Here is a 26534-nt window from a genome sequence, read left to right on the forward strand (position 1 = left end):
TCTCTCATAAGGACACAGTCATTGGTTTAGGACCCTCCCTAAATCCAGGAAGATCTCAACTCAAGACCCTTCACTAATTACACATGCAAAGACCCAAATTCCAAGTGTGGTCATTTTCACAGACACTGGGGGTTAGGAATTGGACACATCTTTTTGGGTGGGTTGAGCCACCATTCAACTGACCACACCAGACAACTCTATAAGGACCAGACTGGGCCTGGTTTGTTCCTTCCTAAATGCCCAGCACCCACTTCATCCCTTGACCCTCTGGGTATTCGGGACCTAACAGCTGGATTGATTCACTGATTTACACGGCAGCTTGACACTGGCCCCAGTTACTTCTGAACTTTGAAACCCAGTCCCAGCTGATCACGGAAGAACTAAAACTGTCAGCAGACGGGGCCTCCGACCCAGCTGGGATCCCGAGAGCTATGAGTAAAGCCATCTGGTCTACCCCAATAACACTGGTGTTCAGAGTTAAAATGTCCATGTCTATCCACCCCATGTGTGGGGAGGCACACAGAGCCACCCAGAGCCCCTCAGGCCCATACGTCTGGGCCAGCTCAGGCCTGGCTTCCTGTGCCTCCAAATGGACGTCGCCTCCAGGATCAGGTGCTGCTGCCAAGGGAGCTTGTTAAAGTGACTGACAGATCCTAAACGCCAACTGTCATCGCTGGCACCTGCTGCCCGCTGGACCAGGGAAAGTGCAGCATTCCCTGTGAGTCTGTCATGGCGCCCACTGGGAGAAAGGGAACACAGGCCACTGCCAAAAGCCACAGGGTGTGTGGCCACCTGTGGTCGTGCGAGGCAGACACCAGGAGCATCTTCAGGCCTGCCAGCAGGGAGAGACCTCTGGGGCCTGCTGCTTGGCCATCCCTGGGTCTCCACGGCCCTCCTGTCTTGCTTCAAGGTGCTGAGTGCTCCAAGTGTATTCCATAAGCTCTCTTGCAGCATACAGTGGGACCGTGGGTGAGCAGAAACAGGCAAACCTTTGATGCTCTCTCCTCCATGTGGCTCCCAGGAGGGCATCAACATGGAGGTAGTTGTGTCTCTGGGAAGCCAGTATGGTTCCCATAGGGATACCTCTTGCATTCTCCATGGCAGCATGGCCAGGGCAGCCTAGACCCCATCTTTCTTTGAACTAGAAAAACGTGCTTACCCCTTCCTTAAGACATTTTTCTTCCCTCTGTGCCGAAATTACCATTAGTACCTGTGCTGTGGTGGCCATGATGGCAATGGTTTCCTCCATAGTTGTACAGTGCACAACCTGCACAGCTGTACTTGGTGGGGCTGGTTGCCCACCCCCTTCACCTTCCACAGCTCCTGCTGCAGGCAGATGTTGGCAAAAGAGGGTACATATGGGGCATGTCAAAGTGCCCTTCCACCTAGCTCAGAAAACATTTGGAGAGTGTGCCACTGGATTACATTTTTTGTTCAATCAATAAGCACGGGTCGATGTTGTGTTGCATGGAGATACTCGGAGGATCAGTGCATGGCATTTGCTTACAAGGAGCCCACAGTGCCTACTTCAGGCACGTGGTCAGTGAGCAGGTTGGGGGTGAGACAGGCTTGGAGAAGGCTGTCCCAACAGCAGCGTGGGGAACGTGCAGGCACCTCGGTCATTTCCCCATGAAACTGGATTGCAGTGCATCTCAGCTGCATGTGGAGAGTGAGTCTGCTGGTGCAGGGGCAGGGCAGGATGGCAGGGGCCAAGGTCAGGGCAGACTCTGGTTCACAGGGACTTCAGCACAGTTCTAGGGCAGCACACAGAACTCAATGCCACAACTTCCGGACCCAGCCACAGCTGTCATCCTGGGATAGATTTTAGATTCATGAACCAGCAGAAGGAGCTTCTGAGGGTTTCTTGTCTCCAGAAAGGCCCCTTCCTAAGGCCTGCATGTGAGGACCCGCCTGTCTGATTGCATGAGGATGGGGGGTGCTGCCAAGTTCCACCTTTCAGACACAGCGACTGCAGCTCCTTTCAAGGAATGACTCTTCTAGACTGTCCCATTGCTTTTCATGAATTCCCCAAAACATTGAAAGTTTCTAAGGGCCTGGGGCTGCCTTTTCTCTTTCCTCTCTGACTTCCTGGGCCAATCTAGGTGCATGCAGTAGGTCTTCTGCAGCACTGAGTCTGCCCTCTGGGTTTAACTAGGAATCCGGGGATTGTTCTGGTGCCTTTTTACTCGAAACCCTGTAGTCATCCTTCGCCCACCTCCCACCCAACATCCGTTTCTCCCTGCTCTGTTCCTGACTTGAGTTCATACCCATTTTGCTTCCCCTCTGGGCACACATGGGGTACCTGGCCTATGCGGGGTGCTGTGGGCATTTGGGGTGGTCTGCAGGATGAGGTCACTGCCCCCATTGACCCTGTAGAAAATGTCCCCTCCCTGCCAAGAGACAAGCTCGGAGGCGACATTTTCTCCAGGGTCACCCAGCTCAAGAAGGTGGATGGGGATGCTAAGAAGAGAAGCTTCCCCTGGTTACAGGGAGCCTCCTGCTCATGGGGCATTCACTGGACATCGCCTCACTTGCTCCTCCTAAAACTTATAAGCCAGAGGTTTCTCCCCCACTTTGCAGGTCAGGAAAATGAGGCTGTAAATAGTCAAGGTGGTCAATGTCTGGGTTGAAATTCAAACCCATGTCTGTCTGCGAGTGCAAGTGAGATGGGGTCATGGTGGGTGGGGAGTAGGGGCTGTTTAGATCCTGAAACAATGCAGGAAAGAGAAGTTAGAAACAGTCCTTCTTAATGTCAGAGACTAAGCAGTTTGGTGTTTTACTGAGTAAACAGGACAGGGCTATTACAGTCTTGAGGCAAGATCTTTGCACAGTTACAAGTGTAGGCTAGAAAATTCTCAGATGGAGCAGGGTGTGGTGGCTCATGTCTATAATCCCAGCACCTTGGGAGGCCAAGGAGGGAGCATCCCTTGAGGCCAGGAGTTTGAGACCATCCTGGGCAACACAGTGAGACCCTGTCTCTACAAAAAAAATTAAAAATTAGCTGGGCATGGTGGTATGTGCCTGTAGTCCCAGCTACTTGGGAGGCTGAGGTAGGAGGATCATGTACTGCCTGGGGTTCAAACTTACAGTGAGCTGTGATAGCACCACTGCGCTCCAGCCTGAGCGGCAGAGCAAAACCGCATCTCTAATTTTAAAAAACTAAGTTCTCGGGTGCATTAGGAATCACTGAAAAGGTTTTAGCCTTGGATGTCAAGATCGGAGGGGTCCCTATAGGAGGAAGGGAGTCCCGGGGAGGAGAGGGTGGCATATGCAGACAGGGATCCCACTCATAACTGTTAGAGTTATGAACATATGCTGCCTGCCTGGGCTGGTTCTGAGGCATGGATGGACGATGAGCTCAAGACCCATCAGGTGCACCTTATTGTTGTTGTTCTCATTTTGCAGAGCAGGCTCTGGGGCCTGGCAGGTCGGTGACCTCGGGGTCAAAGCAAAGCTGGGATTTGAACCATGCTCCGTGTGATGCCAAAGCCTGTGCCTCCACCTGCCACACTGGAATGCCCCTGCCCTTATGTAGTCTGTGGGAGACAGCTAGCAAGTGTCTGGGCAGCCCCCCTGGCCCTAAGAAGTTCCCCGTTGCAGGGTATGTTGTCAGGAAGTGGTCTGGGTCATGTTGGAGATGCAAGGTTTGGATGGCGTTGGGCACTGCAGGAGGAGCTGCCCAGCAGTGCAAGTGAGCACGCCTGGAGCGCATGACAGGTTCCCCTTGGAGCTGGGTGGAGATGGACTTGATCAGCCCATGTGTCCCCAGGGAGAGTGCAGGGCCCTGAGCTCCAGACCCCAGGGTTTGGCATCATCCTTCCAGGGTTTCAGGGAGGTGGTCACCCTCAGCAGCTCCTCTTGCAGAGAGCAGGTGCACAGCAGGGTTGAGCAGAGGCTCTTGGCTTTGGCAGCCTTGGCCTTTAGAGAACCTTCCATGAAGGAGACACAGGAGACACACAGCCTGGTCACACAGCTTGCGCCTGCCCGGCTGTGAGTGAGGCATGGGGCCGGGGTGGGCTGACTCCCCTTTCAGGAGTTCAGAGGGAAAATGGGTGGTGACTAGAAGGCATTTCCCATGAGGGACACAAGTCTGTGTTCTCGTTGTGGGGGGCCGTGGAGACAGGTTGAGGGGCCTGGTAGAGGGTCTGCTCATCAATGCCTCATGGACCCCTAAATCCATGGCAGTAGAGCCCCAGCTCTCCCCACTCAGCCTCCTTAGGGCTGCAGGGTCCTGTCCGACTACCAGGCCTGCTGGAGGTTAATGACAACCGTTACAGGGACAGCGGCCTGAGGCCTCCTATTACACTACACCAGCATGGCATGGCCTCATCTGACCCCATGGTGATCCCAAGAGGCCTGTAGGTTTGTTCTTACCCACTCTTGCTGTGTAGGGAAACTGAGGTTTAAAGAGCCCCATCATTTTCTAAAGGCCACAATAACCATGTGACCTCACCCCCAGGCTCCCAGTGTCCTGGACCTCTGACCATGTGTCAGCCTTTGTGTGGCCCTGAGCAGGGTAAGTGGGCTTCCAGGGATGAGCCAAGAGGGGCTCACAGTTGTGACCGAGTTCCCCAGAGTGGACCTCCCTGCACTTAGCAGGCTGTCTCTGGGGAGGAGGCAGGGGAAGGAAAGTCAGGGGCCAGAATCCCCCTCCCAGCTGCAACACGGGAGTGACCAGTCACCTGGATTGTCCTGGTCTTCGGCTGTGAAGCTATCATCCATGCTGGGCTATTCCTGGAAGACAGGGTCACCCCAGCATGCCTCCATGCACGACCCTCAGATGCTGTCGGGGGTGGGTGTGTGGAGTGGTGAGAAGAGCTCGCGTTCTCTAGCTGGGTCCTCTGATCTCTCTGAGCCTCACCAGCCTCATCTGTAAAATGGGAGGATCGAGGGGTCACTTCTCGTCCCTTGTCCAGGATGCTGAGCCCTGTCATCCACGTTTGCCCCGTCCCTCCTCCTCCCCGGGGCTCCCCAATCCAGGGTGTGCTGTCACCAGCTGGCTACACCTGGGGCCCTGTGCTTCCTGTAGACTGTGAACCTGGTGCTGGTGCCAGGCAGAGCTGACCCGCACTCCTCTGGGACCAAGAGTCTGTCAGCACGTGGCCTTGTTTGAAATTTGCATCCCCAGGACTGCCCCTGTGGGACTGGGGCCTGGTGGGTTCCTCAGGGCCCATCTGCAGCTTTTTCCGGCTGGGCCCCTGGCCTGGTGTCCTTTCTCCTCACGCCCAAGGCTCACACACAGCCCCGTGAGACCCTGCAGAGGCCTCCCTCCACGCTGCCTCCCTCCCTTCCCCACTCCCCTCCGCAGAGGCCTTCCCAGCTCCCCACTAACTTCCGGGCAGTAGCAGAATCCTATGGGGTGCCGGCAGCCTTCGTCTCACTCCCCTTCTGCCCCCGCAGGCCACCCAGAAGGTGGGGGTGGAGGACAGTTGAGCCGCAGCCTGGAGGCTCACTGAGCAGTGCACCGTCCCACACACTCTGGGTGCCTTGGGGGCTGGATGGTCATGTGGCAAGTGCCAGCAGGAAAAGCGAGAGGACTCTGTGGCCGCTAGAGCAAAGTTGGAGCTTTTTTGATTTCTTTCCTTAAAAAAAAAAAAAAAATGCCATGGCTAGAGGCAAGCAGTGTGGCATTAGCTTGTCATCTCAAAGGGGCAGCCGCATACCCCCTCCAGTTCCCCAGCAATGAATTCATCATCCCCAGAGGGGGCCAGTGTCCTCAGGGGCTTTGAGACAGAAATGTCCTGAGTCCTCTGCCAGGGAGCCCCCCAAACCCCCCACCAGCCACCTTCCCAGGCTGCAAGGGGCCGGGGGGATGCTGGAGGGGGGGATGCAGAGAGAGGGGCTGGGGGGGATGCTGGAGGGGGGGATGCAGAGAGAGGGGCTGGGGGGGATGCTGGAGGGGGGGATGCAGAGAGAGGGGCCGGGGGGGATGCTGGAGGGGGGATGCAGAGAGAGGGTCTGGGGGGGATGCTGGAGGGGGGGATGCAGAGAGAGGGGCCGGGGGGGATGCAGAGAGAGGGGCCGAGGGGATGCTGGAGGGGGGGATGCAGAGAGAGGGGCCGGGGGGATGCTGGAGGGGGGGATGCAGAGAGAGGGGCTGGGAGGGATGCTGGAGGGGGGGATGCAGAGAGAGGGGCTGGGGGGGATGCTGGAGGAGGGGATGCAGAGAGAGAGGCCGGGGGTATGCTGGAGGGGGGGATGCAGAGAGAGGGGCTGGGGGGGATGCTGGAGGGGGGGATGCAGAGAGAGGGGCCGGGGGGATGCTGGAGGGGGGGATGCAGAGAGAGGGGCTGGGGGGGATGCTGGAGGGGGGGATGCAGAGAGAGGGGCCGGGGGGGATGCAGAGAGAGGGGCCGGGGGGATGCTGGAGGGGGGGATGCAGAGAGAGGGGCCGGGGGGATGCTGGAGGGGGGGATGCAGAGAGAGGGGCTGGGAGGGATGCTGGAGGGGGGGATGCAGAGAGAGGGGCTGGGGGGGATGCTGGAGGAGGGGATGCAGAGAGAGAGGCCGGGGGTATGCTGGAGGGGGGGATGCAGAGAGAGGGGCTGGGGGGGATGCTGGAGGGGGGGATGCAGAGAGAGGGGCCGGGGGGATGCTGGAGGGGGGGATGCAGAGAGAGGGGCTGGGGGGGATGCTGGAGGGGGGGATGCAGAGAGAGGGGCCGGGGGGATGCTGGAGGGGGGGATGCAGAGAGAGGGGCTGGGGGGGATGCTGGAGGGGGGGATGCAGAGAGAGGGGCCGGGGGGGATGCTGGAGGGGGGGATGCAGAGAGAGGGGCTGGGGGGGATGCTGGAGGGGGGATGCAGAGAGAGGGGCCGGGGGGGATGCAGAGAGAGAGGCCGGGGGGATGCTGGAGGGGGGGATGCAGAGAGAGGGGCCGGGGGGATGCTGGAGGGGGGGATGCAGAGAGAGGGGCTGGGGGGGGATGCTGGAGGGGGGGATGCAGAGAGAGGGGCTGGGGGGGATGCTGGAGGAGGGGATGCAGAGAGAGAGGCCGGGGGGATGCTGGAGGAGGGGATGCAGAGAGAGAGGCCGGGGGTATGCTGGAGGGGGGGATGCAGAGAGACGGGCTGGGGGGGATGCTGGAGGGGGGGATGCAGAGAGAGGGGCTGGGGGGGATGCTGGAGGGGGGGATGCAGAGAGAGGGGCCGGGGGGATGCTGGAGGGGGGGATGCAGAGAGAGGGGCCGGGGGGATGCTGGAGGGGGGGATGCAGAGAGAGGGGCCGGGGGGATGCTGGAGGGGGGGATGCTGGAGGGGGGGATGCAGAGAGAGCCCCAGCCGCTCCCCCTCCCCGCCCGCTCCCAGCCCAGCCTGCGGATGCTCGCGCGGGATGACGCCCAGGCAGCCGCCGGGCGCACTGTGGGCTCGTCAGATGATTGTGGGGGCTCCTGCCTGCCGCACACCGCCGGCGCCGGGACGGGAGAGGGAGGGGGCGCTGGATGCGACGCGCAGGTCCCTGCGTCTCTGGTGCCTGCTGCCGGCTCGTGCGGGGAGCAGATAGGATTTGATTTTTTTTTTTAACCCCCTTCAAGGAAAAGCAAAACAAAACTGCTGCCTCATTTCTCCTCTGGCTGATTTTCCCGGGCTTCCCTGGAAGATGCGTGTGGTCGGGACAAGCCGGAGGAGCTCATTCCCGACGCCGCCGCTGCTGAGGCCGCCGCTGCCGCCGCCGCCGTTCGGGCCACTTACTTTCTTTGCCCTGGGCGGCGTCCTGGCCAGCCCCCCTTGAGCCTCCAGCTCAGCCATCCCTCCGGCAGCCGCCCCACCATGTATGACTCCTTCCTCCGGCTGGCTCCGGCTCTGCCTGCCCCCACCCTGCAAGTCTCATTGTGCCACGCTCGCCTATCCCGGTAGCCACCCCCCTCTTCCTTCGCTCCTTCTGCACCCTCGCTGCCTCCTTTCCTCCATGCTGCCAGGATCTGGCGAGCTGGGGTGATTAATTGGCTATGATGATGAACGTCCCCGGCGGAGGAGCGGCCGCGGTGATGATGACAGGCTACAATAATGGTCGCTGTCCCCGGAATTCTCTCTACAGTGACTGCATTATTGAGGAGAAGACGGTGGTCCTGCAGAAAAAAGACAATGAGGGCTTTGGATTCGTGCTTCGAGGGGCCAAAGGTAAGAGCAGCCGCTCCAAGCCTGAATGTGTTCCCATGTTGTGTGTGTGTGTGTGTGTGTGTGTGTGTGTGTGTATACGCCTGCATGAAAAACGTTCCCCAGCTCAGGAATAAGCATTAAATAAGCATTTTTCCTGGGGGCACTCGGTTGCTAGACAACCATGTTCTTTCACATTGTGCCTTACTCAGAAAACGTTAGGGCTTCCTTGAGGAATGTTTTTAATTTTCTGTAGATGATGTTGTTCTGAATGGGTTCTCTCTCCCTCCTGCCCCCTCCTACCTTTTGTTTATAAATGATGGGGTGGTCAATATTTTGTGTTCTAGTTGAGCCAGACTGTGGCTGCTCTCAGAGCTCCGGGTCTCAGATCCCCAGGATTGCCCGGGCCTGAGTTTCAGGCACCTAGAAACTGCCCCATTCTGGGAGTGGGCTTTGGCTCCAAGGGCGGCAGGCATTTGTGTGCTCACCTCTAAGGTGACTTTGCAAAGGAAATGTGACAAGATGGTCCCCTCTGCCATGGACTGAGCCGGCAGCACACACGTTACGTGGCCCGTCGTGGGAGGCTCAGGGATGCAGTCCATGGCGGTGCACCCGCCAGCCACCCTGCACGCGCAGCTTCCCCTCCAAAAGAAAACAAAATGGCATCGCCTCCCCGTGAGAGGGGACGTCCACCCACTGCGTGTGTGGCTCAGCCATGTGGAAGTTTCATCTTGGAGCTTACGCACTGTGCCGGGGTCCCGCACCTGTGCTGCAGGAGGCCTCCTCCCCGGCTGGCATGCCCACCTGCCTCAGACTCAGGCAGCTCCGTAGCGAGCTGTCCAGAGAGAGAAAGAGCAGATGCATCTGTCTCTGTGAGAGCGTCCACGCCTGTCTGTGTGATTTGCTCTCCCCTCCCCCTACTGGAATCTTTATCTCCACACCCACCCACCCCCAGCCACTCATGCCTCCCTAGAAAAGTCCATCTCCTGCCCTGGAGTTGCACCTGGCAGCTGTGTGGGGCCCCAGAAGCCAAGCCTCACTGTGCTGGGCAGTGGTGGTTCAGTACCCACACACACACACGCCAGTGCCCAGGGACACTGGTCACACACAGAGTGATCACAGAGGCCTGGACTCCCTGTAGAGAGGACTCATGAGCAGATTCCAAATCTGTAGCCACCCACTGGGTCAGCGTGATGTTCCGTCCGCGTTCCAAGTTGAATTCCCTTGGTTGCGAGTCTACGTAGATGTAAATTTGGCAAGTGGTTTAGTGTGGTGTTTCTGTAGCTCTGTGTGGCAGGGGAGGAACTTTTCCATTTTTAGAACCGAAAATGTTTAGTCACTGATGCTTTTAAAGAAAATGACAGGCGTGTAGACATGTACCACAGAGCACATTATCCTGTGGTTTCAGCAGAAAGGTCAAGAAATATGATGGCGGCCCCAAGGTGCAGTTGACTTCATTGCTTGAGTTGCATCAACCCATGAATATGAATCTCAAGCCCTTCCTTGAGGAGAGTTGGCCTGGACCAGCCACCTGCGATGGGAGATGAGTGGGCCCACTTCCTCCCGGGGTCCCGTGGGGAGGTCAGGCAATGTGAACTTGGAAAACATCTCCCAGGCTTGTAACCAGGTGCTGCTTGTCTTCCCAGCTGACACACCCATTGAAGAATTCACACCAACACCGGCGTTCCCAGCCCTACAGTACCTGGAGTCCGTGGATGAAGGTGGGGTGGCATGGCAAGCCGGACTAAGGACTGGGGACTTCTTGATTGAGGTAGGGACACAGTTGTCTGTATTTTTCTGCTTGGGGAGAGCGCCGACTCTCAGGGAGAGGGTCGTAGTCCTGGCAGCATAGCCATGAGGCCCAGTCTGGGGGTGCTTGTGGAGGCGACCATGAACTTTCATTGGTCAGTTTCTCCCACCGTGGGTGCCACTGCCTGTGGACCTGGTGTTGGGCTTGTCTTGGAGGCCTTGGCTGTAACCCATTGGAAGGAGGAAAAGTCTGTGGAATTTGGTCATTGGTCTTGAAGTAGAAGGTGGAAAGAGGAGGCATGTGGTCACCATGATGTTGGGGACATGTTCAGACCTGTGGGTGGTTTAGTTGTGACTCTATAAATAGGCACCAAGAGGAGTCATCCTCCCTTCTTGTGTCCTATGGGTGAGTCGGCAAGCACTCTTGTGTGGCAGTTGCTGGCGTGAGGTCTGTAACATTGATGGCTAAGAGCTCGTAGATTTGCAGGTTGTGGTAACCACCCCATCAGATGGACAATGGCCTTCCAAGACCAAGGAGCCCAGGCAAGAGGGATGGCTGGTGTCGATGGTGCAAAAAGGAAACTTAGGAATTCAGATGCTTTGAAAATGAACTTTTGCTGGTACTGAAAAGAAAAGAGCATTCTCTTCCTTTAGAGAATAGAGGTGTGAGTGCTCTGGCTCTGCAAACAGTCCCTAGGGTTGGCACGTTGGGGTGTGCAAGGGGTTCGGAGGCTCCAGTACATCTGATCACCTGGCCTTTTTGTGAGTTTAGGTGTTCACTTTTAATCTTGTTATGCAAAGGAACATGTGACTCTTTGGAAATAGGAAGAAGAAAAGAACGTTACGGTTGAAAAAGATGATATTTTAAAGGTTCCGTAGACTCGAATGGTCCTCGCTGGGAGTGCGCATTTCTTGGATGCGTGCGCTCTTCCATGTCACCCTGAGCCCAGCCTCGTGTACATCAGAACTCCACATGCAGGTGGAAGGGGTGGGTACGTGGCATCCAGCCAGCCATGTGGTGGTCCCTGCCATTGGGCCGGCCAGACAGACATTCGTTCTGTAAACGAGGAGCCCACATCTCCACCCCTGGTGAGAGGGCTACCCGCGATCATTTCTCCCAATCAGGCCTAAGCTCCCAAGCTTGCTGTTCATGCTATGATTCTGCTGGTGATCCCGTTAGAGATCCTCAGGACTATTAGGGGGCAATGGAAAATCAGAAGGGAAGAGACTATTGGAGAGCTAGGTAAAATGGAGCAGGTGCTTAAACTTATTCTGAGTGCCTCATGTTGATCTCTTTGATTTGTTGGAAGATGCATTTAAATTATTATTGACCAATCAGAACCTGGTTTGAATGAGAAATGAGCTTATTTGGACTCTTGTGTGTTGAAACTGTCGGGTGCACCACCAGACTGACGGAGACCGGAGCCCGCCATGGCTTCGTGGGCTAACTCGATTTGTAACCTTCATGGAAATGCAGAGGGCCTGGGTTGAATCATCCTCTGTAGGATGCAGTTGGGATGTGAGTCCCCTTTGTGTGTGTATGTGTGTCTGTGTGTGTGTCTGTGTGTGTGTGTGTGTGTGTGTGTGTTTGTTGGGGGGGCGTGGCCTTGGGCCTAGCAGCAGAGCTGAAGTCTATAGGTGGTGTAAGAGTGTGTGCATGTGTGACAGGCAGGGTTGGGGGGGGCGGTGTTGAAATAGGTCACTCTTGGTTCTTGATTTTCAATAATAAAAGAGGGCTGCAGATGCAAGAACACCCCCCGTTGTTCAGCTCGTTGGACTGTTTCCTGGATAAACTCATCAATAAGAGAAACGTGGCCTGCTGAGGCACGTGTGTGGGCCCCGCACTTGCCTGGTGAGTGGAGCCACAGTGGGTTAGAAGATGTTGCTGTCTGTGGCTGCAGCGCTCACCTGGGTGGGGCTGAGAAGGTGGACCTGTCCTGTCGGTTTGAAGCCTTTGTGGAAATTTGGAGCTTTGAGAGTTTCCACACTTCTGTTTCTAAGCACCTCCTTTGACATTGCTTTTAACCTCTGATATGCAAATAGATTTGCCATTTTGGGGCAGGTTTTATATTCTGGGTAACCTCTGACTTTCAGTATTCTAGGAATGGCTGGTCCTGAGCTGCATTAGGGCTGCGCCTGCATAATGATTATCACAGATGACCCAAGGAGCACTGGGCCCTCCACAGCCCTACAAGTCTGCTCCACACCAGTCATACACTAATGAGGGTGCAAGGAGCAGGCAGCTGGACCCTTGCCCGATCCTGGCTCCTCCCAGTTCATGTCCACAGCTGCCTCTGGGACTCAGAAATTCTCCTCTAGGGGCTTAAGACTGAGAATTCCATTGAGTTGTGTTCCTAGCGACTGGATTTTGCCACCAGAATATTAAAATCTTGTATAGCCTAATAGGTGCATGTTTGTTCCAGCAGACCATGTTTCTCTATTTTCGGTGAAGAGCTTTGACCTTGGAGGGATGGTGTGAAATGGCCTCACGTGTCTCACGTGAATTTTCTTTTTGGTGAGCAGCCAGTCCTAGAGTCAGTGGGGTTTCTGAGCTCTCGGTGAGGTGCAAAGTCTCCACGTGAAAAGCTGCCCGAAATGCAGGCATTTTGTCTTCCTTACCCCAAGCAGCCCTTGGCAAGCCTTCCTCTCTGCTATTTTGAAAGAACCTCGAAAGTGTGACAGATTTTTATTTTCTCTTTAAAAATGCATGCCGCCGTTTGAACTTTTGGACCAAGGGGCACCCTTTGAAGTGAATGTTGACTTTTAACGTCTTTGTCATCTCCAGAACTTCGTTTTCCCTCGTTATCTTTGTGAGAATGCCCCGACGTGGCCATCCGGCTCTCGGCCTTGGTGCCTGTCATGGTTTCCTGCTGTGCATGACTTTCTTGAGTACTTAGCTTGTAGAATTTATTTATCTCCTACCTAAGCTTTTGGGAAGAGTTTGTTCTTTTGCTGTTGTTTTTGTTCCTTGGTTGACCACCCCCTGACCCTACCAACCACAATCAAAGGCTTTGAGCTGTCTCCAAATTGGGAATCTCATGAGACAGATAGATGTTATCACTCAAGCTGTGTCATAATAAAAGTTTCACCTCAGAGGTGGATGTGAAAGATAAGCAGATGTCCCACGGGTAGGGACATTTGATCACAGTGGCTCCATGGATGGTGTGATTTGCCATTTCAGATCAGCTAGTGTGCCGGAATTCCCGGGATAGCCAGTGACACTAAGCCGTCCCAGATTGTGAAATGTCAGCCAGCCCAGGGGAGAAGGAGACAGAGAGATTTCAGAGGCCGTGGGGTTGCAGGGCAGCGGGAAGTTGAATGCCCCTGCGGAGAATGCCCGTGGGACCTGCTGGGGGAGGCTGAGGCCGAGGCTTGGAGCAGTGACAGCCCCCGAGAGAAGCAAGGCAGGTGTTTCTTTCTATGCAGGTCAGAGGTGAGGATGGGGCCTCCACCAGCCAGGAGTGACAGAGGCCCACGTCCCTCTGGTGACAACAGGAAACCCAATCCAAACTGGTTTTCATAATGATTGAAGCTTGTCAGGAAGCTGAGACCAGAGAGTTTCAAGGGAGAGTGAGCCTGCCGTAAGAGTTTGCTAAAGACTTTGTGTGCTGTCTCTTTGAGATGACCCTGATTAGGCCCCTTCACTCCCACAACATGGGGCTGGAGAGATCAGAGGTTGCTTCTGAAGTTCACCATATGTGCTAAGGAGGATGTGGGTGGTTCCTGGATGATGGTAGTGCATCAAGTGTGTAAAGAGATGTGGAGGTGGGGACGCCACTTTGATGTCATGTAGGGCTCACTGTAGGTCTCACTCAGTGAAACCTGGCTGGGCGTCACAGTCACCTGAGGGTTATAGAAACCTGGTCTCCAGCCCACATGCCCTGAATCAGAACCATGAGGTGAGAGCTGGGGCATCTGTGAAAGCTGCAGTGGTGATGCCGGGGGTCCCAACAGGCAGGCAAGGTGATGATGACCCACTGGCCCAGCCCAAGTTGACATTCCAGCCTCTTGATGTGGCCTGCCAACTAAAGTCTCCTCGACCCAAACACAAGCAGGTGCTGTGTTAATCTCCTAGTCTTAAGACTAGGACTGTCTTCCACAAACCCCTTGTTTGACAACCTAAATGTTGTTTCTTGAATGACTTTTGTGATCTAAAATATCGTGTATCTGAGACATCCTTACAATTCAACTCAACAGCAGGCAGGCAGAGGGCAAACAACATTTGCAACAAATGTCCCAAGAAGCCCGTGTCCTTGTTTATAGTAGCTGAGGTGGATCTCCAAGCCCTACAAGCCCCTGCAGGGCCCCACTTAACTCTCACAGTCATCCATACAGCATGTGTGTTCCTCCCCATTTTACAGATGGGGAAACTGAGGTACATAGGTGCAGTAACTACATGGCCATGTAGCTGGTGAGTGGAGAAGGTGGAATTCCAACTCACACTGTCAGACTCTGTAATGTCATGGCTCAAAGACACCTGAACAACACTTTGATGTGCTTTATGTATAAACGGGCAAACGGTAAAAAGAAAAGCAGTGAGGTGCCTGTTTTATTTTCAAATTAGCAGATACTTTTTTGTGACTGTACTCCTTGCTGATGACTGCACTCATATGTTGCTGGGGGAAAGCCTAAGTTGCCATAAATGTTTTCAAAATCAATGTGGCAATATGTAACAGGAGCCATAAAGCTGAACCAGGAATTTTACATCTAGGAATCCATGCTAAGGGAATAATTTTTTAAAAAACAGGTAGAAATCAGCCAGTCGTGGTGGCTCACGCCTGTAATCCCAGCACTTTGGGAGGCCAAGACGGGTGGATCACCTGAGGTCAGGAGTTCGAGACCAGCCTGGCCAACATGATGAAACCCCACCTCTACTAAAAATACAAAAAATTAGCTGGGCGTGGTGGTGCGTGTCTGAAATCCCAGCTACTCAGGAGGCTGAGGCAGGAGAATCGCTTGAACCCGGGAGGCGGACGTTGCAGTGAACCGAAATCATGCCACTGCGCTCCAGCCTGGGTGACAGAGCAAAACTCTGTCTCAAAAAAAACCAGGTAGCAATTACTGTGTGGCAAAAACAAGGAGTTGGGGCAGGGAGGGGGCGGGGCTAATGGGAGAATGGTTCAGTGGCAGTGGACATCTGTTGTGAATTCATAAGAAAGCATTAAAAATGATGTTTACAAGGAGCTCTTAATACCAACCAGAAAAGGTTACATTCTACTTAGTGAGAAAGGCAGAATCAAAATGATTAGCACAATATCATCTAATACCATCTTTCCCCAGTATAGGCATAGAATAGAAAACAAAAAGGAAAGGAAATATTAACCCCTAGGTGGTGAGATTGTGTTATTTTCTCTTTCTTTCAGATGTTTCTCTCAGATTTCCTAGAATCGAAGTATTCATATTTTGAAAAGTATCCATTTCATACATAGGAAAGTGTGTCTTAGAAGAAAGTTATCTCACAGAGGAGACAAATGTCCAGCCCCGTTGGCACAGATAGTGCTGTTTGCTGTCAGAGGAAAAAGCCTTCCTGGGCATCAATTAATTTCCCGGGGCCATTCCTTACCTGCCTGCTGCAGGGCTCTGACGACGCCTATGGTTTTTGTGATTGTTTTCTTGGCCCTGAAGTGGCCAATCTCATTTTTGTGTTAATTTCTCCAAATAGGTTTTCCCTTGCAGTTAAAGCAGGTGGCAGTATCCTTCATCCTTGAAAAGTGGTGCTCGAGTTTGCTAATTACTTTTTCCTCGTATTAAATACTTGCACGAGAGAGGGCGTGGATCTGCTTTATACTTGTGGTTTGTATTTAAGTCAGGATGCTAAGAGGGATGCCCTGGTGTTTTCCTCGGAGACCCTGGGAGTGTCTCGTAAGGCCGGGTGTGGTGGCTTATGCCTGTAATTCCAGCACTTTGGGAGGCCAAGGCAGGCAGATCACTTGAGGTCAGGAGTTCGAGACCAGCATGGCCAACATGGTGAAACCCCGCCTCTACTAAAAATACAAAAATTAGCTGGGCATGGTGGCGTGTGCCTGTTAATCCCAGTTGATTGAATGCCAGCCCTGTGCTCAGTGCCTTTGACCAGCAGTCCAGTGCTGAGAGCCCAGTTCATCTCAGGTGATTCTACACGAGCACCCAATTTATCAACAACAGTACTGGGACCCAGCAAGCATAATGACTGATCATGCTGAATATGGACTTCATTTTCTTTCTTTTTTTGTTTGGAAGGCTGAGGCAGGAGAATCACTTGAACCCGAAAGGGGGAGGTTGCAGTGAGCTGAGATCACGCCACTGCACTCCAGCCTGGGCAACAGAGCAAGACTCTGTCTTGAAAAAAAAAAAAAAATGTTTCTTGGGCTGGTATTTTAAAATGGGACTTGAGAAATGTGAGGTGGCCTCTAGCATGTTTGACTTTGCAACCAAGCTGGTGTGAAGAACAGTTGTTAGAGCTCGCTGCTCAAGGGTCAATCCCCACAGCTTCAGAGTTAAATATTACTTGGAGGAAAGAAAATGAAGTCCAGGCCAGGCGCGGTGGCTCACGCCTGTAATCCCAGCACTTTGGGAGGCCGAGGCAGGCGGATCACGAGGTCAGGAGATCAAGACCATCCTGGTTAACACGGTGAAACCGTGTCTCTACTAAAAATACAAAAAATTAGCCGGGCGTGGTGGTGGGCGCCTGTAGTCCCAGCTACTCGGGAGGCTGGGGCAGGAGAATGGTGTGAACCTGGGAGGCGGAGCTTGCAGTGAGCCGAGATCACACCACTGCACTCCAGCCTGGGTGACAGAGCGAGACTCCATCTCAAAAAAAAAAAAAAAAAAGAAAGAAAAAAGAAAATGGGCCGGGCACGGTGGCTCAAGCCTGTAATCCCAGCACTTTGGGAGGCCGAGGCGGATGGATCACAAGGTCAGGAGTTCAAGACCAGCCTGGCCAACATGGTGAAACCCCATCTCTACTAAAATTACAAAAATTAGCCGGGCATGGTGGTGCATGCCTGTATTCCCAGCTACTTGGGAGGCTAAGGCAGGAGAATCGCTTGAACCCAGGAGGCAGAGGCTACAGTGAGCCGAGACCGCACCACTGCACTCCAGCCTGGCAACAGAGTGAGACTCTGTCTCAAAAATAAATAAATAAATAAATAAATAAATAAATAAATACAAAAAAAAAGGTAAGAGAAAAACTGCAAAACATTTAAAAAAGAAAAAAGAAAATGAAGTCCAGATTCAGCATGATCGGTCATTATGCTTGCTGGGTCCCAGTATTCCTGTTGATAAAATGGGTGGTTGTGACGGTAGCAGCATCACCTGAGATGAACTGGGCTCTCAGCACTGGACTGCTGGTCAGAGGCGCTGAGCACAGGGCTGGCATTCAATCAACTTTCTTTTTTAGAGACAGGATCTTGCTCTGTTGCCCAGGCTGGAGTGCAGTGGCACAATCACAGCTCACTGCAGCCTTGAACTCCTGGGTTCAAAAGATCCTCCCACCTCAGCCTTCCAAGTAGTTCAGACTACAGGCACGCACCACCATACCTAGCTGACTTTTGTACTTTTTTATAGAGCCAGAGTCTTGCTTTGTTGCCTGGGCTGGTCTCAAACTCCTGGCCTCAAATGATCCTCCCACCTCAGCCTCCCGAAGCACTGGGACTAAAGATGCATGCACCCCACCCGGCCTCAGTCAGTATTTGTCATTGATTATCATCTTGTCTTTCATCATCATTAATGATGCCTGACTCAGAAGAGGAAACCAGTGGCTATTAGTTGAACAAATGAGGATAATAATATTATAATAATGACGGATGTTTGTTACCACTATTATTTGAAGCATGTAGCAGTCACAGGGCACACCCACCATGTGCCAAGTACGTCAGACACTTCCAGCCAAGAGTACATGAGCCATGGTTTCCTTGTGCCTCTGTTGTGGGGAACGTCGCTAATACAGGTACCTGTCCCACCCCACCCGCCAGCCTCCAAAGTCCTTGGCAGGCATATCTCCTCCTTTGGCTCAAACCGCTGCTTCCAGAGCACTTACCAGCCTGTACAATTCTCTGTTGGCATGGGTCCGGCTTTTAGATCACCTTGGAATTCCTGTTCCTGATGCCCACTTTGCCCTCTAGCAGCAAATCCCAGGGCTAAGGCCAGAGCCCTGTTGTGGTTTGCCTGGTGCCAGCATCCCTTGGGTCTAGTGGTTCAGCCACATCACACAGCTCACCTTTCTCTAGCTTGCCTTTTGGGGTATTGTGAGAGACTTTGTCACATGTCCTGCTGGTGGACCTGATGACCAATCTAGGAACTCTCCACCCCATCCCCAAAATTTCTTCTGCTCTTATTTAAATGGTTTTGAATGGCTACTTAATAATCAAGTTAAAGACCAAACACCAGCTGATGTTAGCAGGAACCCAGGGTGACTGCTGAATTCTTGAGCTAGGATCACATTAGTGCTTTGGTCATCAAGGCCAATATTTCATTGCATTCACACCAAAGACAAACAGGGTCTGTCCTGTATCCCTCTTGAGTGTGGGGTGTTTCTGTCCTGGCAGCTCAGTGGCTTCTCACCGTGTCATCAGGATCCACTGACCAAGGGTAATAGCATTGGGAGTCTTTACTCTCTAAGGCTAATACCACTGGGGGTCTTCAGTCTCTGAGACCAACAGCACTGGGGTCTGCTCTCTGAGGCTTAATGCATTGTGGTCTTTCTTCTCCCAGGCAGAGGCCACTGCTCTGTGGGGAGCCCTGGATGGTGGGGAGGTTGGATCCCTTTTCTGCACGTGGCCTTCTGGGCCTGGAGAGGTCGTTCTCTTTGTCCTCCATATTGACTGGGAACAGGTGGTTCGGGCTGAGGAGCAGCCCAGGAATCTTGCTGAGAAGGTGGATGCGGGCAGCTCGGTAACTGCAAATCTGAAGTCTTGGCTCGTTCATTTTGGGGTTCTAATTTGAAGCATCAGTGATTTCAATTTCAGGCTATAAAAAGATTCAGAATCACTTCAGGGGACCATGGCCGCTGTGCTCAGATGCCGTGGGACTGGCAGATGGCAGCACACAGGGTTGGAGAGAGGCAGAGAGGAGCCGCGGTCAAGGGTACAGGCTGTGCCATATGATCCAAGTTTGAATCCACACTCTGCCTCTTCCTAACTGTGTGAACTTGGATAACTGTGTGAACTTGGGCAGGTTGCTCATTTCTTGGCCTCAGTTTCTCAAACTGTAAATAAAAGTGTGTGTGAAGCATGTAGCAGTTTCTGGCATCATGAGTTCTCAACAAATGGTGGCAATTGTAAAAATTACTTCTGAAGCTTCACTCATTCATTTCTGAAGCATACATTCTGCCTCCCAGGTACTGGGCTAGAAGAAAGACGTGAATCAGACACAGTTCCTTGAGGAACACACAATCTAGAAGGGGTAGGCAAAAAGCAGAGTGTGGTGAAGGCCCCAAAGTAAATCAGGAAAAGGGCTTCATGAAAGATGGTGTTGGCTCCAGACTTTGATGGGTAAGTGAGGTTTCTACAGGCAGAACTGAGGAGGAAGGTCTTGAGCAAAAGCTTAGGGGGTCAGGAATGTTCAAGGTGGATTTGGGGAGTGATCAGATGCTATGAAGCTGGGGGTGACCGGCTGGTCTAGTGGGGGCCTGGGATGTTAGTGAGGTAGGTACAAATGTGTGTGGCTGTACAGCTGCACAGGGCAAGAGCATTGCTGGATCTCTCCAGGGTGCTGAACCCTTGTGTGGCATGGTCTCTCTCCAGGGTGCTGAACCACTCCAGGGCACTGGCTCTCTGCAGGGTGCTGAACTAGACAGCTGGGAGGATTGGATGCAGCCTTCCTCAGGAGTCTGGAGGAAGCCCTCAGCATGTCCCCTCCCTCCATCCCTGCACCTTTTGTTTTTGTCCCCTGTGTCCTTGGAGTTTCTGGGCATAGAGGCTCATTACTTAGTGACAGTCTCATCTACTTGATGGAGAAATCTCTTCCACAAGGAGGGGCCAAGGAGCCAACATGGTTGAGCATCTGCTGTGTCCTGCCATGTCCATCTGCATCTGCTTTGAGCCCCACTCCCCTCACCACTGAGGTTTCAGCTCACATGATGCCTTCTCAGAGAGGCCCCTCTTGGCACCCTCAGGTTACCTTGACTCTCACACTCACACCATGTGCTTCTGTGACCATAGGAATCATACATCTCCCGTGTTAGTGACTGACTTACTATCCACCTCCCTCAGGGAACATTCCCTGTGGGCCAGAGACTTTGCTGACCACCAGGTCTCTGCTACATCGCCAGCATGCAGCACAGTTCCGAGAGATTAAGAAGCCTGCCCAGGGCCCTCCAGGGAGGTCTGAATCTAAGCTGACTCGAAAGCTTGTTTCTTTTGCACTGTGTCAGTCTGATGCTCCAGGTAAGTCCCAGATCATTGGGATGTAATCTTACAGCCATCTTTTTCTGTGTGTGGATGCTGTACACCCAGCCCCAGGCTACATGGAGCGAAGGCTGCAAGAGGCATAGTGGGCTGACATCTCCATGTTGGAAGCTGCTGGCACCAGGTCCTCTGATGCACCCTTTGGTGCCTCTGAGTCCTCTCCACCTGCCCCCCTCCTCCCTCCCATACACCCACTGCCCACCTCCTAGTGTGCTCAGCAGGCCCTTGTTAGCATTGATTTCTCTTCACCTTTGGTGCCCTTTTGTGGGGAGTTTCATGATACAAGTGGTTAGACTGGCAAATGAACTGGAGGAAGGCCCTGTGCTAAGTGCCCCACAGGATCTTTTAATTGATGGAGTTTGTCAGCCCTGGGAATTAGGGTGTGTGTGCGCTAACAGTAAGCAGAGTGGGATGAGAAGGGGAGGCAGAGCTGATGCTGTGGAGCCCTGAGAATGGTAGCCCCTCTGTGGTCACAAAATCAGTCACCCACGAGCAAGTTCTCTACTTCCCTCTCCCCAGGATCTTCAGATGGGTCCCATGGAGCAGACTTTCCCATGCATCTCCTTTGTGTTCAGTCTCCGTGGCAGGACCTAGGGAGTCATGGAGATAGACAGGGGCCATCCTGGGCATGTGCACCTCCTTCAGCACCCTCAGGGCTGGGGCTGCAGATGGAGGAGTGGGTTATATGGGTGAGAAGGGGAGATGGCACGTGTGCCAGGCCAATGAGGTGGTAGACGTCGCCATTGGACGCTCTCCCTGGTCTCCAGAATGGGCCACATCCCTCCTGTCCCCAGACACTTGCCCACAGTTTTGCCTCCTCCACCTGCTTTATCAGGGCACCTCCTGCATCTGCTCCCTGAAAGTTGCCTGTGATGCCCACTCATAACCCTTTGCCATAGTCACTTCCTGCACATACTCCGTCAGATAAGGGACCACCCAGAGCCGAGCACATGACAGGCCACCAATAAATATTCCTTAAGGAAAGGAAGGCACCACCAAGGAGAGCTCAGCCAGGATAAAACTTCCATCTTGGACAAGGGGCTCCTTCCTCCCAAACCCCTTCCCCATCTCCATCAGGGCCTGAACTTGAAAAGCTGATGGAGGTAGAGGGGTGGATTCATTTACATCACGGAGAGTGTGAGAGGCCAGCCCTTCCCTGGAAGGTGCCAGCCTTCTCTCCCCAGGCCCACTGGAATCCTGAGGGGTTTACAGGGGGAATGTGTACCCCTCCTCCTGGGAAATTTTGAGTAAACTCTACCCCCATATCTGCCTGATGGCCGGCTTTTACATTAGTATTATTTCACTGTGTTTTGAGTAAATCATGTCAGACACAAATAAAATTGGTAGTGCAGAGAAGCCAAAGAAAAAACCAGGGATGCTGCCACCAGGAGACAGTGTCCGCATAACAAGGCTTATCTCTGTGGAATTTTACTTCTTTATATGTGTCTGTTAGTAATACATTTTGTCATGTGTTTATACACTTTTTTTTTCACTTGGGTATGTCTTTTTTATTGTGGTAAAATACACAGAACATAAAATTTACCATCGAACCCATTAGCACTCACTCTCCATCTCCCTCCCAGCCCCAGGCAAACACTCATCCCCTCTCGGTCTTGGGTCTGCCTGTTCTGGGCATTTTCCATCCACGGAATCATGCTCTAGGCAACCTTTTGTCTGGCTTCTTTCAGTATCATGTGTTTTAGGTTCATCCGTATGGTAGCATGTGTCCGTACTACCTTCCGTTTGTGGGTGAATAATGTTCCACTGCGTGGTTAGACCACAATTAGTTTATCCATTCACCAGTTCAGGGACACTTGGGCTGTTTCCAACTTATGGTTGTTGTGAATAATGTCGACATGAACGTTTTTGTACCAGTTTTCGTTTTCAGTTCTTTGGGGTACATACCTAGGAGTGGAATTGCTGGGTCATGTGGTCATTCTGTGTTTCTTGAAACTGCTGACGCACACCTCAGAGTCCCCATCCCAGGTGGGATGGGCGGGTGTTCAGTGAGTGCTGAGTTCACCACCTTCGTCATACACCTGGGCAGAAGGACCGCAGAGGGAAGGGGGTCCTGTCCCCTTTTGTTAAGACAGAGCTCAGATCCAACAAAAGCTTAACTGCTGAGCAGCATGATACAGACTGCACATAAAACTCCGGACAGCCATGGCAGTGACTGTGTAAAATGCTCGCACTGCTTGAGCACCTACTGTGTGCCAGCACCGTTTTTGAGAGAGTTCACACACACATGAACTCACTTTGTGTTCAGTTTAACTCGGTTACTTTCATCAGCTCCTTTCTCTGCATGAGGAGGCCACAGCACAGAGTGGGGACTCACGTACCCACAGACACACGGCGAGTGGTAGAGCCAGGCTCTTCTTCCAAGATCCATATATCGCTTCCCACCCTCCTGCTCCAACCACCCTCCTGTGCCACCTGTCAGGGAGGCGGGGTCTTGCCAATTGGATGTCTTCTGTGATGCAGATTCTAGAGGAAAGAGGAAAACAAAGAAACAGAGGGAGCTTAGGCAGAAAGCCGGAAGGAACAAAAGTTATGCACGGGCAAGCCTTGAAGGAAAACTGGGGGCTTACTTCTACATACAGATGATAAAAGGTGGGGCTGCCAAAAGATACCACTTTGTGCTTTAAGTTAGATTTCTTTCGGCTGGGCGTGGTGGCTCATGCCTGTAATCTTAGCACTTTGGGAGGCCAAAGCAGGTGGATCCCCTGAGGTCAGGAGTTCAAGACCAGCCTGGCCAACATGGTGAAACCCCTATCTCTACTAAAAAAATACAAAAATTAGCTGGGCGTGGTGGCGGGCACCTATAGTCCCAGCTACTCGGGAGGATGAGGCAGGGAGAATCGCCTGAACCCAGGAAGCGGAGGTTGCAGTGAGCCGAGATTGTGCCACTGCACTCCAGCCTGGGTGACAGAGCAAGACTCCAGCTCAAAATTAAATAAATAAATAAATAGTTAGATTCCTTTTAATAACTGGAGAAGTACTATTAAAGATCAGAAACCCTGTTTCCTATCTATTTGGCATCTGGACTGTGATTCTTTGAAAATCTTTCCAACAAGGACTGGACCACGTGGGGTTAGGGTATCTATCTGGGTTACACACATCTACCAAGTTATTTTGAGCAATTGCTTGTTAGGCTCAAGCCTGGAGCCTAGTGGTTGGTGAAACAGATTTGAATCTTATCTGGTCCTTCTTCCCAAAGAGTGCAGAGTTCAGGTCCCGTGCTTCTCCATAGCCCCTAAGCAGAGACATCCTGCAAAGTGGTTGCTCCACCCATATTGTCAAACTGAAGGAAGGAGGGAAAACATGGGCTGAGGAACACGAGGGATGGGAGGGCGGCCCTTGGAGATCCTGTGTATTGGGAGAGGTGAGCTGTGGCTACCGTGCACCATGAACTTGGAGAGTAGAGAGCCTGATTGGGCACTTTGCCTTGGGAAGCCCTAAATGCTGCACTTGGGACACAAGCTTCGTTACCTTTGACCACCCTGGAGGGCTCAGGCGCGTCTGACACAGCCTGATGGATGAGTCTTTCTAGCTGAGAAGGGAAACGATCTTTCCAGCCTGAGGCTCACAGTCATTTACACTGAATGTCCTGGGTTTGAGGGGGCACAAGCACAGGAGATCCAAATGCAGCCCTTGCTGCCACAGGCTACCAGCATGCGAGTTCTGGGGGTCCACACAGCTCTGGGAACAATAACAAGGACTGTTTCAATAATGACCTCTGCCACTTCTTGAGCACTTACTGTATGCCAGGGTCCCCTTCCGTGCTCAACAGTCTGAGGAAGGAGATGGCATTAGTGTCATTTTGCACATGGAACAGCTGATGTTTGGCGAACATAGGATGACCCAAGTCACAGGAGATGGTGAGGGAGTGACGGGGCAGGATTCAAACCCAAGTCTGGCTCTGGCCCCAGAGTTCTTAAACACTGTGTGTGACTCCTGCTGTGATAGGGCAGGGGGTCAGAGGGCTCTCGGGGGTCCTGGCCATCCTGATGCTGGACTCAAAGCCCAGGGCACTCTGCCTTGCCCCAGCTCCCCAGCCTTCTCCCGGACTGAAGCAAAACTGCGAGGTGTCGACCACTGAACTTGAGAGGACTCAGCCCCGAGGGCCTGTGGCAGGTGGCGTTGCCTCCAATTCGTGACATATGCATCGTTCCCTTGTTGTAAATATAGCAGCTGAACCTCAGCAGCACCCGTGTGGGGTCAGCAGTGATTGGTTTTAATTCCTGTACTGGGCCCAGCCTCATCTTTTCCAGGAAGACATTTTTTGTTGTCAGTTAATTTTTCCAGAGTGTTTTTTGATGAGCCTTCTGATTACAGTGGACTGATTTGTTGTTCAGTTTTTTGTTTTTCTTGTTCCTGGAGAACAAGCTGTGTGTCCAGCAGCCCCATGTCCAGCCCTATCCCCAGCCTGTAGCCCCTCTAGACAGCCCCTGCCTCAACCCAGCAACACTGGGATTCTGGCATTGAGCAGGATGAAGCTTGTGTGTACCTTGTCTGCCTCTTCAAAGCATTCTTGATGTGTTTTTTATTTTTGTTTTTGTTTTTGTTTTGAGACAGTCTCACTGTTGCTCAGGCTGGAGTGCAGTGCTGCGATGTCGGCCCACTGCAGTCTCCGCCTCCCAGGTTCAAGCAATTCTCCTGCCTTAGCCTCCTAACATAGCTGGGATTACAGGCATCCAGCTAATTTTTGTATTTTTAGTAAAGACTGGGTTACACCATGTTGGCCAGGCTCATCTCGAACTCCTGAACTCAGGTAATCTGTCCGCTTCAGCCTCTCAAAGTGCTAGCATTACAGGCATGAGCCACCATGCCCAGCCTTTGACGGATTTCCTACTTGTTCATAGTCCCTGCCAGGCTGGGGTCATCTTAAAGGCAGTCACCTTCTTCTCCATGTGTTTGTCTGAGGCACAGGTGTCGGTCCTGGCAAAAGGCATGGGCTGTTGTTTGCTGAGTGCATAAAGGAAGGAATCAATGAAATGAGCACAGCAAAGTGGGACTCAGTGACTCTGTGGGGTTTGACAGGCAGGTCTGGAGATGGATTTCAGCACTATCCTCACCCCTGACTTTGCTGAGATCTGCATTGTCTCAGGGAGTGCATGTTGGAAAGGTGTGTTCTTCCGAGATCAACCTCCCTCTTGCATTTGCAGCAGGCAGGAGCTGCCATGCAGGAGGGCTGCTGGTCCTGCCCTTGGCCGGGGGCCCCCCTCAGTTCCTGTCGCTGCCTGCACCCCACATGGAGGTATCCCGCCTGGGACCCATCGGGAAGCAGATGGACAGATGCCAGGAGTGGCCAAATACAACATTCTCTTCCTTTTAACTGTATGATTCCACTCAAGTGAGGTTCCTAGAGTAGTCACATTCGTCACATTCGTCACATTCGTCACATCCATAGAGACAGAAAGTAGGATGGTGGGTGTCGAGGGCTGGGGAAGGGGATGGGGAGTTCGTGTGGAATGGGGACAGAGTTTCAGTTTGGGAAGATGAGAAAGTTCTGGAGATGCATGCTGGTGATGGCTGCACACACTGTGAATGTAGTTAATGCCATGAACTGGCCACTATAAAATGGCAAATTTTATGCTTTGTGTCTTTTACTACATTTTTTTAAATTTAAAATTTTTTAAAAAGCGATGTTCTTCACTTTTTGTTGTTTAACTTTTGAACAGTTGGGCCTTCCTGTTAAATCTGGGGCAAGTCCCAGCATGTTTCCTTAGCTCTGAAACAAGACCAGTAATAACCCCTGCTCGCCGCCACGTACAACCCTTGGGTCAGCTGAGACCCTGGGCAGAGCTCCAGCTCAGCCCCTGACCCCAGATCTCCTCTGCCCCTCTCTGTTCCTCCCCCTCCTCCACCTGCAGTCCCTTAATCGGCTTCCTGTTTATTCATAGCTCTGACCAGCACACAGTATGGTTTCTATTCACCTTTTGTTGTTGGTCAGTCTTCCCCCATGGGACCATAACTCAATGAGCGCAAAGACTGTCTTTCTTGCTCACCTACAAGAGAAAGCACCCAGCACATGGCAGGAGCTCAACCCTCGTTCAAATGACCAAAAACGATGCCAACGTATAAAAGAAAGAGGAATATTTACGTACCAACCACGACGTGATTCCCAAGACACCATCCCAAATACCAACCACAGGTCACAGACCAACCACTGTAGTATGATAATATTTCTGCTTTTTAAAAAAGCATGCAAAAATACTATATGTATTCTCTGTACTCCACATTTTCCAAGGGAACATAAATGTTATGCAAAAGTTCTGGAAAGCTCCACACCAATGTGATAATC

The 26534-nt window shown here is 52.6% G+C and overlaps 1 protein-coding gene across 6 annotated transcripts in view; it reads left to right on the forward strand.

The window, feature by feature from the left end:
* The window catches only part of SHANK2 (SH3 and multiple ankyrin repeat domains 2), a 694542-nt gene that overhangs the window by 492525 nt on the left and 175483 nt on the right, over positions 1-26534 (forward strand). For 5 of the 6 annotated variants that reach the window (XM_054524157.1, XM_054524158.1, XM_054524159.1 and 2 more), the window contains 2 exons: positions 8038-8120; positions 9743-9867. In XM_054524157.1, the coding sequence (XP_054380132.1) occupies positions 8038-8120; positions 9743-9867 (208 nt within the window). Of the gene's footprint in view, positions 1-7393; positions 7853-8037; positions 8121-9742; positions 9868-26534 lie in introns of those variants that run through there. The other variant, XM_054524162.2, reaches the window with a different exon arrangement.

The sequence above is a fragment of the Pongo abelii genome, chromosome 9, assembly GCF_028885655.2.
Source record: "Pongo abelii isolate AG06213 chromosome 9, NHGRI_mPonAbe1-v2.0_pri, whole genome shotgun sequence".
Lineage (NCBI taxonomy): Eukaryota > Metazoa > Chordata > Mammalia > Primates > Hominidae > Pongo > Pongo abelii.